Raw genomic sequence first — 12,965 nt, 5'->3', positions numbered from 1 at the left:
TATATGCTGTCCTTCATACCCCCTACAGAAACAAAACCAACATTTCTACAAGAAGGTGACATTTTATTGGAAGGTTACATATGCTAGCTAGTATATAAAGTCTTATGTAATGTCACAAAACCTCTTCTTCTGTTGGAATTCAATTTACGGGATTCGTGTTTAAATTAAAACAATTTCATATCAAGAAACGTACTTATTTTTGTGATGCTATGTTTCCATTTTGATTTGTCCTTATAGGGTAAAAATATTTTAAATGGAGCTAGATTTGACGATTACAACATACAAGTTGGTTTTGAAGGAAAATGCCTCATCTCTGAAATATCTGACATAACAATGGATTTTATTAAATGTGTTCCACCAAAAAACGTTCCTCGAACAAATAAGTCAGATGTAAATACAGTTCATGTTATAGTAAGTATAAATGAAAATAGTCTTTTCAATGTTTGACAATTGTCTATATAAACTAAGAGACAGCAGTAGGAATCTTCCTCTTCGGATCTCGTAGTTCAATTGTTCATGCAATATTTCTAGAAATAGTTTAGTAATCCATTACTTTTTTATGGCCCCGCAAATCACGCCAAGTACCGTCAAATTTCGTTCGTCAATAAGATGTTGAGAAAACTCTATTAAGAATATGTTTTAATTTTAAAAAGACATTAACACAATAGTTTAAGTTATAGATACAATATGAATAAGCGTTGATTCATGAAAAACAAACCATTCGCCCTCCGGGCCTATGGTTTCTTTTTCAAGAATCAATGCTTATCCATTGTATCTGTATAACATAATCACCTCAAATTCCCCCGCAATAGAACATTTACATAGACATAATAAAGAGTTGTTTACAGTAGGTTTACAGAAACCAGGTTTGGGGAGGGGTCGCACCTCTTTTTAAGAAGCTCCATATATAAATGCAGAGTCTTTTATTCTCTTACTATAAATGTTGGTTTGCTAGATCCCGCTCTTAAAATCCTTGAGCCGCACTCGATTTTTAATACACTGCTGTCATCTAAAATTTAACTCTGCTGCTTAAGCAATTATAATTGGATCTATTAACTGTGGAATGATTTCCTTGAAACTCTCAGAAAGATTCTTATGAAATTAAGTTCTTCAGAATTTTAAATCAATATTAGAAATATTAAAACATTTTGATAAAACAAAAATAAACTAACCCTTTGCAGATCAATTTTTAATCTTGGATTCCAGAATTTTTTTTAAATATCAGAAATCTGGAGTCTGTTGTGTCTATATCAAGATAAGATGCCACAGATATTCCATATTTTTAGGACAGTTATTATACCATACATGTAGTTTTTTGTTGAAATCGTCTCGTGAGATTATTGTCGATGGTTTCAACAATAGCTATGGTATAATTAAACAAACACTTCAACACTATCCAAAGGAAATGAAATATCTATAACCTATTCTCCCATAAAATCCAATTTTGGACAATATGCATTGAAGTCAATAGTCAATACACCTCTAAAACAAATGATGGCAATATGCATCAGTGAAAAACAGTTTTCGGACTGTTCATCTCCTGGACTGTGTGTCATTATTAATGCCAAGACATTTGTTGAGGGCAGTGAATATAAGTTTGCCAAAGGAAGTACAGAATAAGCAGATTGTGAATTTTGACATTTTTGTTTTGTTAACTTTTGAAAGCTTCAGTTAAATCCGAGATTTTCACAATTTTGAGGAATCACCCGGAACACCCGCCGGGTCATTGAAATAACCCGGGAATTCCGAAAATGACCCGATTTCACCCGTATTTCTTAGCCTTGAGCTTGATTTCATAAATAATATTTCTTTGAAATACCGGCAAATTCGTAATTCTTCCATGAACAGGAAGATCATTTAGCTATTTAAACTGTCAAATTAAGTGACCCGTTAAGTGCATGGCTTCACTTGACAGCTTTGGTGTCAAACACACTGTTAATTAACACCAATTACCTTAGCTTTAGGTCGTAAATAAATTGCATTATTGGTTTACAAACATATTTCAACTAGACAGTTACTTCCCCTTATTTGTCACCATTCAAAATTATTCCTTATATTTACGTTTTATGGGTGAAAAAGATTAAATCATGAAAATATAAAATTCAAATACATATTGAAAAATAACTTGTCATTATTTTTATACCTTTATACAATTTAAAAAAAATAATTGTAAATTATTTTTTACATTTATACTTCCTTTAACTGTATTACTATATTTTATCATAGTCTAATTTCCTTGTAAAGTGATTGATGGTATATTTAAAGGCTACATAGCCAGTGTCTCAAACATTAAAATATTACATCTTAAAAGTAAATTCTAATTATACAAATCTTTAAAAGTGCAATGAAATAATAATCAATAGGATTTTAAAATGAATTAACCAATTGAACATGCATTGATGTTTTGGTATCTTTGATATACATTATAAGAAAATGTACCATAAATACTGAAATTTACAATGTAGCTTGAAAAAGTTCGTACGCGTTATGACCTGAGATTTTATTCTTCAATGCAGGTCATGACCTGCATTTTCATCGTCACAGGTTGACAGGTATGGTTAAATTAATAGAAATGTTATTGGGAATTTTACATGCATTTGTATGTGAGTTACAGGAATAACCGTTATCACCTTCAACGTCAGTATCTGATTACTTAATGTGGGTAATTCTGTATCAGATGCTTAAAAGAAGTCATGGTCAACCAGAACACCGAATTTTACTACCTCTGCATATGAATTACGTTTCTCCCGATGATTATTGCTTGCAGAACGTTTTTCTGTGTTCCCTTGTCTGGACAAAACCTTTACGCTATAAATATGATAATTTGTAATGATATTATGAATTTTAAATGAAGTATCTGTAATTTTTTTGGAAATTTGTTTTCGCTGTCACTAACCATGGAAAGATGGTGCCGACGATAAACATTACGTTAGATAGGTTAAAGGTTACTTGTTCGTCCAAACTTCGGTTATTTCCGTCGTACAATAAAATTAAAATTAAAATAAACTACACAATTTACCAGACTTGATCTATAATTTCTTTTTATTTGTAAACAAATTAAAATTCATGTCGTATTTAACATCAAATGTATTCCGTTTTATCCCGTTTTTTCAAGATCGCGATTAAAACGAGAATCTGGCGGCCATTAAAAAAAAATTTCGAACGAGATTTATCAACAGTGACGAAACTTTTCAGATGGGTCGTGCAGAGAGAGTTATCGTTCTTTATTCCAAAACGATGTTTCAACCACAAGTGCCAGCTAAATCTGTTTGTCTTTTTCTTTTTTAGCCATGGCGTTGTCAGTTTGTTTTCGATCTATGAGTTTTAATGTCCCTCTGGTATCTTTCGCCGTCTTTTATATTTATGTCAATAGGAAAAGTGTTTTCAGTTGAGATTCGTAGTTTAAAACATACTTCCAAATGTGTTTGTTTTTGTTCTTTGTAGGAATCAAAAATATAAAAGACAAAACCACTATGTAACTAAATTATTATCTTTTCTAATACTAAAGGTGGTAGTTGGTAAGATCACAGCGTACATCGGAGACTTACAGTATAAAGAAGACGACAATCAGTTTTCTCTTATTATTGGACTTTTAACTGGCGGGTTGGTGACATCTATTATTATTGGTTTTACAGCTGTATTTATTTCACGGAGGAGTAAGAAAAGATTTATGGTAAAATGCAAAATGGAAATGAGCAAAGGTACGAAATTGTGATTAAATTGTTGACCAAAATTGGGAAAATAAAACTACGTAGGTTAGCTATGCATGTGTCGAACAGATGATGCGAATATTGATGGATGTCTTCAAGTGAACAACTGGAAAATTGGACAATGGGTTTACAATCATGGCTTATTGTCATTTCACAAGAACTAACTAGTCAGGAATATGACAGTTATTTTCCATTCATGTGATGTGTTTGAGCTTTAGATTATTACATTTGTTAAAGGACTTTCTGTTATAAATATTCCTTGAATTTCGATATGTTCGTTACTTTTTGTAACAAGAAAACTCAAAATTTGTCTTCGTACAAATGCATTGGTTAAAAATATTCAGCTAAAGCTAAATGAGTAATTATGAAAACGATATAAAAATCTTATTAATTTATTAAAGTGATTATGTGTTTTGGTGCAGTTTTATTACAACAATTATATGGAAATAATGTTTACATTCAACCATTTAGAAATACAAATATCTCTGTTATTTTAAAGTAATATCTCTGTCTCTTTTATAGATTTTTATCATAATTACTTTTGATATGTCAAAACTCCTGTCATCTCATTTATTTCTATCAGCCCGACAATTGTTTTACTCATTCACGTGTTTCAGTAAAGCAACATTCGCAACATTAAGTTAAAAGAATTATTGCTGAAGCACTTCTTTTTTTTAAAATAAATTCAAAATTCAATAAACATTGCCAAACAAGAAGTGTACAAAAAAATCAAAGTAACGAAAAGACTGAACTCCAAGGATAATGCAAAACGGAAAGTCCCTTATCAAATAGCGAAATCAAAAGCTCAAACACATCAAACGAAATTTACAATGAAAACCACCGTCATATTACTGACTTGGAACAGTCATTTCCTAATATAAGACAAATGGGGAATTTAACCTGGTTTTATAGCTAGCAACACCTCTCACTTGTATGACAGTCGCATACAATTCTTTTATTTGATAATATTGTGTGAACAAAACAAACAGACATAATAGTTAAAATATCAAAAATAGGATTACAGCAGCCAACATTGTGCTATAATCTTAATCATTATAAAACCAAACAAATATGTCCCAAAAAAATAGAATATAGACAAAGCACATAAGCAAATAGGAAAGACAAGAATACAAAAAAAAATAACCATAATATTGATAATAGCATAACAAAATGACGGGATGTATAAGTATCGAGCCACGCCAAAAGGATATCACATGGAAAGGACTAAGCGGTTAAGGTTAAAAATTTACATAGACGAGTAAAAGAACACTATAACACCTAACTAAGATGAAAAACAACGTCAGAAATTATAATCTATACTTCAAGATCGTTATGTATTATCTGTGTATCGATACCGAAATCATCTTAGCTTAAATGTAATATATATGCTGTACATTACAGATTCAATGTATTTCAAACCAAACCTCAAAATAAAGATACGAACATCATTTGAAATATAATTAGGTAGTTGACGTGAAATGAAGTCGTACACAGTATACTAAGTTCATATTCACGGGTGTCATTTGGTTTATCGAGAAAAATGATCGTGAAAAAATATCTAACGGTGGTCAAGTATTGCAATAAGATCGTGAAAACTCTTGTACCGGATCGTGAATGTAATTAATTGTAAATTCTACTTCAGAATCTGTGAAAATATCGCTGAATTTTCAAAACGCGGAACAAATCCGAACAAAAAAATATGTTTGTCAAAATGATTTAACTTCCTCAACATTACTGTGCAATAAGGTAAATAAAATATGCAGATGGGTGAAAAAAACACAAAAGGCGCAATGCATGTCCATGCAATTAATTTTAAAAACCACGCTTTTTGTACCTATAATTGTCATATTCAATATATCATGATATATTTGAAATTTAATCCTTGGTGTGTCCGATAGTACAGTAAAATAAAAGTATGCTCTACCTTTAAAAACGTTCATTTGTTTATGTAAACCTTGAATTTTGTTGATTTTTCATCAAAATTGATCGTGAAAGATCAAGCAATGCATTATTTTGATGGTGAAAGATAATGCGTGACCAGAAATCAATACTTCTTTTACCACTTGATATACCTGCAACTGGTTGCAGCCTATAACTATTTTGATAAGAACGAACATGAAAGCTATCATTTGTTTTTAAATTCAAGACTTTACCTCGAAGGTTAAAAAATAATAAAAACGTGATAAATCAGTGTGAAAAATTCAGCTATGAGAGTCAGTCTAGTAAAATTCAGGCAGACTGCCACTATTAAGCCAATACTATGGGTATGCAACGTTTAAGGTAGTTCAGGGGTATAGAAAAAAAATTACAGAATTTTCTCAAGGTACGAGTCGTTTAAAATTGCCAAAATTTGCTTAGTTTGTTCATGAAAAAACACATATTTGTGCATAAAAAGAAATCTATAAGACAGAATTTTGAAATAAAATATGAGAAGATAGGTTTTATAATATATTTTAAGAAAATAGAAAGAAAAAATGGTCTAACCGAACTTGTTTTCTTGCTACAAGTAAAAAATTAAAATTTCCCTATATGTCCAGTATACATTTTGTACTAAAAGAGTTATCTCCCCTTGAATGGCTTATTTGAAAAATTGGTTCTAAAAACACAAATATTTGGTATTTGTTAGAACATTTCGATAATGCAATGAATCACTCAGTTTTCCTTATATAAATAAACAGTGTAACCAATAAATTGCAAATCTGTCTCCAAATTTGCAGATTTGGGCAAAGAACTAGACCGATTATGTACTGTGATTGTACAATTCAAGATGGCGGTATACCCCTGAACTACCTTTAACCAAAAAGTAAACCATCAATCAAAAACTTATAGGAATAACAGCATCTTTCATGAACAATTTGATTGATCGATAACCAACATTTTGTGCAACAGTACTTTCTTAAGTTCTATGTATCTTTATATACAACGTAGCAGATGTGGATTGATTTCCTATGAGATAACTATATGTTACAGACTAAAGAATACCAGAGCGCAAATGCTGGAATGTCTCGTCTGCTTTACTAATGATAGTAAATGTGTTGAACGTCTGTAATATTAAGGGTTTTACTAGAAGTGTCACATACGCTTAAGATTGTCAATGATTCATAAAAAGAGGTCAATGTCAGATGAACCATGCCATACAGACCTCTACAAACATCCCTTACACCAAATATAGGTGTTTCGATGCTTACAGTACCTTAGAAACTGACAAATGTAAAAGTTATGTTTGGCCAATTAAATCGGAACATAAGGTCGAAAGTATATGAATCCTGACCGAGAGCCAGATAGAGACATCTTATTATCATTCACTATATCAAATACAATTGACGTTATATATGAAACATGTCGACAGACATGTACACCATACACCGAATACCGTAGCCCTATAGCGTATATGTCTTTACTTATTGCCGTAGTTGTTATTTTTTTTTTTTCATTTTCTGAAAATATTGATACTTTGAAATTTAATGCTTAAATTTATTGAGGAATTTTACTGTATAAAATATAATGGGCATAAAAAGGAGAATTCAATGTTATAAATACAAAATAAAACAATATCAAATTTGTATAAGAAAACAAAACTTATGAAGGACGGACATAGAGACTGAATATATTGTCAGTGTGGTATAAGATAATTAGATCCAATGGCATTGCACGAGTATAGCCATATTCACCAATAAAGGAGACCCGGGTCAGTCATGCCCATCTAGTTTTTCAATACCAATAACAAATACCAATTATCATATAATTGAAAAATAATTTGAACGTTTTCGTAGCATCAGATCGTTCACGATCCTTTTCATGATCTTCCAAAAGCGGTACGTGATCTTTCACGATCCGAAATATCAATGTTGTGTAAATACTTCTTTTTTTACCAAGTTTCAGATTATGTTTAAACAAAATAACTATGAGAACCATTTGATTCATTCAAATAGAATGGCCTTTTTCGGAGAAAAGTAGCTTATTTTATTCCAATTTAAATAAAAAATTATGTTTGTTTACACTTTTGATGTCATTGAAATGTCAAGGAGCAATCTGTATTTTGTTGTTTTGTAAAAACTATGTACTACTTTTAAAACTGGATTGTCTCACATACTGATCATAATGTTGGCCCGTTTTGACAGACAGTTTTATTTTGTTGTAAATTTGTCCGTGTAATTAATTAAATTATATTATTTGTTGACGTTTCATACGTCTTCTCGATTAGATTTCTTTCACGATCCGGTATCAGAGCTTTCACAATCGTCTCGCAATACTTGAACACCGTTAGATATTCTTTCACGATCATTTCTCTCAATAAACCGAATGACACCCTGATAATGCACAATTGTATTTAAAAGTTTGTAATCGTGTAGAATATAAAAACTAATATAGAGACACATTCAATATTAAATTGAATTAACATTTCAACCAAGCGTAATTTATTAACCAAGCGTAATTTCTTAACCAAGCGCAATTTCTCAACCACAGTCAATTGGCAAAAGAGTTTCAGTCGATTTTTTATCGTCAGGCTGAAGTGTATAATGTTGTTCCTAAATTAAATACAGATATAGGAAGATGTGGTGTGAGTGCCAATGAGACAACTCTCCATCCAAATAACAATTTAAAAAGTAAACCATTATAGGTTAAAGTACGGCCTTCAAGATTCATTTAATTTTATGTACTGTTTTCTAAGTCTTTTTAAAATGTATATTTCGTTTATGTAAATATGTTGATATGTTACATTTTGTATGTTGCGTAGTAAACATGTACTTGCTTAATTGCTTGTTGTTTTTGATATTCTCTATTGTTCACTATATTATTATGTTCTCTAATGGTAACTCTCTCGGAAAGATGTATTGAGACTACATAACTAAGTCCAGAATTTACGTGTTCCGTGTCAAATTGATTTGCACATATTGTTTAAAAGGAAATAAGTGTTTTTGTAAATGGATTTTATCTGTAGTGTTTAACATATATGCTATATACATTTACCAATTACATATAATACAAATATGCCGCTTCATTTTATTTGTATGTATCAACCATTTAACGATGACATACTTAACCTGTTCTAATTCTAAATGTTTGTGTGTTTCAGACTTGTCTGAGAGGAGAGAAAACTCAGGGTTTGTATAAAATTATGAATGAAAAAACTCCGATGTTAAAATCGAAAAGGTGAAAGTCAACAAAACCTTACAAAATCAACAACTCGACTTTGTCAACGAACGGGCAAAATTAATGATTTAAAGATGATTTAAGATGATAAAAAAAGCTTTCAAATTTATGCAAATACAATGATGTAACATCTAACTCGTCAATATCATTTGGAGTCACAACTGTAAAGAGAGGCGAAAGATACCAACGGAACTTCAAACTCAAAAATCGAAAATAAACTGATAACGCCATGTCAAAAACAGGGAAAAGACCAAACGACAAAAAAAAAACAGTACACAAGACACAACATAAAACGTACCATGTTCTCCTTTTTTCAATTTGTAACATGATTTTATTTATCATTTCTTTCTTGTTCAAACAATTGATAATATATCTTTAGTAATTTGTAAGACTTTTATTTTCGTATATTAAAAATTACTTAAAAACTTTCATGCCGATTTAATGAGAAAAGACAATAAGTAATCCAACAGGCAAGTTCTGCAATATCGACCTACCGATTGAACTGAATGACTAGAAGGAGATGCAATGTATGGATAAAAATCTATTAGACAGCAATCCAACGAGACTAAACATCCGAAAGAAATGTAGAGGTCAATGTGAAGTCTCCAACAATTGCACATCACTTAATTTTCTTTAACTAAAATTGATTATCATTTTGATTCTTATTTCGATTCTCATTTGTGTTGCCTTTTTAAAATCAGGAATAATGATGAACTTAGACGCATTGAGGGAAATGAGATGGCATATAGTGAAATAAATCCAGCTAGGCAATTTGATAGTCATACAAATAGTATAAGTCATCAAGACGTGCATAATGGATACGAAAAACTCGGCCCTTGTTCTCCTACAAACCCTTATAATTGGCTTCAACAATCGGCTACTGACAACCAAATAGCAGACAAAGAAATCGGGAATAATGATGAACTTAGACGCATTGAGGGAATTGAGATGGCATATAGTGAAATAAATCCAGCTGCGGAATTAAATAGTAATACAAATAGTAAAAGTCATCAAGACGTGCATAATGAATACGAAAAACTCGGTCCTTGTTCTCCTACAAACCCTTATAATTGGCTACAACAATCGGCTACTGACAACCAAATAGCAGACAAGGAAATCGGGAATAATGATGAACTTAGACGCATTGAGGGAAATGAGATGGCATATAGTGAAATAAATCCAGCTGCGGAATTAAATAGTAATATAAATAGTAAAGGTCATCAAGACGTGCATAATGAATACGAAAAACTCGGTCCTTGTTCTCCTACAAACCCTTATAATTGGCTACAACAATCGGCTACTGACAACCAAATAGCAGACAAAGAAATCGGGAATAATGATGAACTTAAACGCATTGAGGGAAATGAGATGGCATATAGTGAAATAAATCCAGCTGCGGAATTAAATAGTAATACTAATAGTATAGGTCATCAAGACGTGCATAATGAATACGAAAAACTCGGTCCTTGTTCTCCTACAAACCCTTATAATTGGCTACAACAATCGGCTACTGACAACCAAATAGCAGACAAAGAAATCGGGAATAATGATGAACTTAAACGCATTGAGGGAAATGAGATGGCATATAGTGAAATAAATCCAGCTGCGGAATTAAATAGTAATACTCATAGTATAGGTCATCAAGACGTGCATAATGAATACGAAAAACTCGGTCCTTGTTCTCCTACAAACCCTTATAATTGGCTACAACAATCGGCTACTGACAACCAAATGCGAAACATGATAAATGTTGATAATTGTACTGTATCGGCCTGTGATTACATGAACCTTAAATTGTAGGATAAATCAAACACAGTTTCTTTTAAACTATTGTCAGCACTGTGACCTTTGTCAACATTCGTAACCATTTTATTTTATGAAGAGGTCGGAAGGGTGGGTAATGGAAGCGGGATATTTGTGTTATTGTGTGTACTGTTTTCTAACGAGACATATGTATGGTTTTATTTGTAGTTTTTCTCGTGACTTGAAACACATATGCAAATATCTGTGGTAACAAGCTTAAGTGCCACAATATCATTTCTATTATCATAACCATTGCATACACATAGGTTCAGATTGCGAAATATGTATAGGAATATTCAACTTTTTACTTACATTTGTAAACTATACAGTGGTTTCAAAAAATTTAGCCAGCAGTACCCAAATGTTCCTTTATACACTTTATGAACTTGTATAATCTTTCTCTGGCCTTTTGGTTAATTTGCTCATCAGTATTTATAAATTTTTATGTACTAATAAGAGCCAAATAGTTACTGTATATTTTGTCATTAACAAAAATGGACATTCTTACATATACATGATATAAATTAATGCTATTTGTCTCCTATGCTACCAAGATTACAACGATGACATGTTCAATTTTATCAATATTTTTTCACTTCCTTGTTTCTAATGAGAGCCTGTGGCTTGTGGTTCTATATTAACATTATATAATTATTTCTTGCGAATCAAGTATTTCAAAATATTTTTTATCAAAATTTAATTCTATTAGTAACCTAAAAATTCTGAAATGTCATGACTAAGTACTTTTGTAGACTTTTGTAATTGTGTTTTCCATTATTGTTTATATTGGTCTTGTATTCCTAGCTATAGTGCACTTTTAACCATATATCGTAACAAAAACCTTAAGTAATCTATATTTTTGAAAAGTTTCATTCATCCAATATATTCCTAACCTTACTTACAAACAATGTACATACATTATTAACAGTAAATATAGTTTTTAATAGTGTATGTGCGATAGAAGATAACTTGGTTGTTTTTAGCAGATCCCAATTTACACCAATAAGATTATTTTAATATCAATGTCCAAAGAATATTTACCAAATTCGCTATATACCATATAGCTATATATTTTTTTAGTTTCAAAAGGAGTTTACAGAATTGCAGATGGATTCTTTCTGCAATTTCAACATAACCATGCCCCCAAATTCCAAATCAATACAGTAGTATGGGTTTCACAACTATATTGAAAAGATCTAAGTGACATTGACTGGAAAGGTGGTGTACGCTGCCCGATTTCAACACATTAAACACTGCTTGTGTGGCCTTTTCTGTTAAGTGCGTGAGGGCTATTGAAGAATTACCAGTTCTATTTAATACTATACCAAAATAGTTAATTCTTTAACAATTTCAATATCAGTGCCATCTATTTTAAAATGTAAAGCAGTGGGGGCAATAAGGTCCTTATGTGGCTTAAATATTATTGCAAATTTAAAAGTTATCATAAGTTTGTCCTAACTAGACGTAGGTTCAAGGTATTCAGGAAATAAATACCAATTTCACATTTAACGAATAACTATGGAAACAAACCATGACGAAATTTCTATAATTTGTAAAATTTCTTAATTTCCCTTGTTTTTCATCAAATTTTTAGTATAATTTAGTGTGGCAAAGTATGTGCATACCCAAGTAACAACTTTATATTTGATGAGATTATGTCAATAGTAATAATAAAACATCTCTTAAATTATTTTGTTTTTCTTGGTTGCCCAGAATCTTTCCATAGTTGAAATAATGATGGAAAAATACATAAATTTTGTATTTACATTGTTTCATGAAAACGTTGTATATAATGACTTAATTGTGACGTCATTAGATAAAAAAAATCTTATTTTTTGCATCTATATTGTTTTACTCTGTGCATTTCCAAACATTATGTGCAAATTTGAAATACTTGTCCAACGGCGGCATTCTTCCTCTAGAAACAATCATTACGTAACGTTAATTTTCATGACGTTAACTTTAAGCTTCCAAACCTTACAGTATTCACTAGAATCCAGCTGTTTCTGTTAATCATCATATGAAAAAGCAGAGGTAGTATAATTGTCAATGACACAACTATCAACCAAAGTTCAAATGAGGTGGATGTAAACATTATTGGCAACCGTACGGCCTTTAACAATGCGAAAAACCGATACTGTGTGTCGCGGACAAAAAGGCCCTGAAAAAAAATGAAACAATTCAATTGAGAAAACTAACGGCCTCATTTATAACTCCACAGTTTACGAAAAACAATTACAATGTATGACAGATATGAACCAAAGACAACCACTGGCTCCTGACTTGGGAGTTGGGACG

General features: G+C 31.2%; 1 protein-coding gene across 1 annotated transcript; it reads left to right on the top strand.

Annotated features, from left to right (window-relative positions):
* The first annotated feature begins 275 nt into the window (after positions 1-275).
* LOC134701062 (uncharacterized) lies at positions 276-12,275 on the top strand. Its single transcript, XM_063562206.1, has 4 exons — positions 276-411; positions 3,509-3,701; positions 8,788-8,815; positions 9,566-12,275. Exons 1-4 carry the CDS (start codon positions 334-336, stop codon positions 10,662-10,664), a joined length of 1,398 nt encoding a protein of 465 aa, XP_063418276.1. The 5' UTR covers positions 276-333; the 3' UTR covers positions 10,665-12,275.
* The last annotated feature ends 690 nt before the right edge of the window (positions 12,276-12,965 follow it).

Source organism: Mytilus trossulus, unplaced genomic scaffold, assembly GCF_036588685.1.
Source record: "Mytilus trossulus isolate FHL-02 unplaced genomic scaffold, PNRI_Mtr1.1.1.hap1 h1tg000211l__unscaffolded, whole genome shotgun sequence".
NCBI classification, from domain to species: domain Eukaryota; kingdom Metazoa; phylum Mollusca; class Bivalvia; order Mytilida; family Mytilidae; genus Mytilus; species Mytilus trossulus.
The sequence above is the reverse complement of the archived record's forward strand: the minus strand, read 5'-3'. Positions and strand labels throughout refer to the sequence as shown.

What these genes read in the sequence shown, in the direction of transcription:
- LOC134701062 (XM_063562206.1), top strand. Translation starts at nt 334, where the DNA reads ATGGATTTTATTAAATGTGTTCCACCAAAAAACGTTCCTCGAACAAAT. An exon ending in CAAAATGGAAATGAGCAAAG is followed by an intron (nt 3,702 to 8,787) that starts GTACGAAATTGT and finishes TGTGTGTTTCAG; the next exon opens with ACTTGTCTGAGAGGAGAGAA. An exon ending in GAGAGGAGAGAAAACTCAGG is followed by an intron (nt 8,816 to 9,565) that starts GTTTGTATAAAA and finishes TTTTAAAATCAG; the next exon opens with GAATAATGATGAACTTAGAC.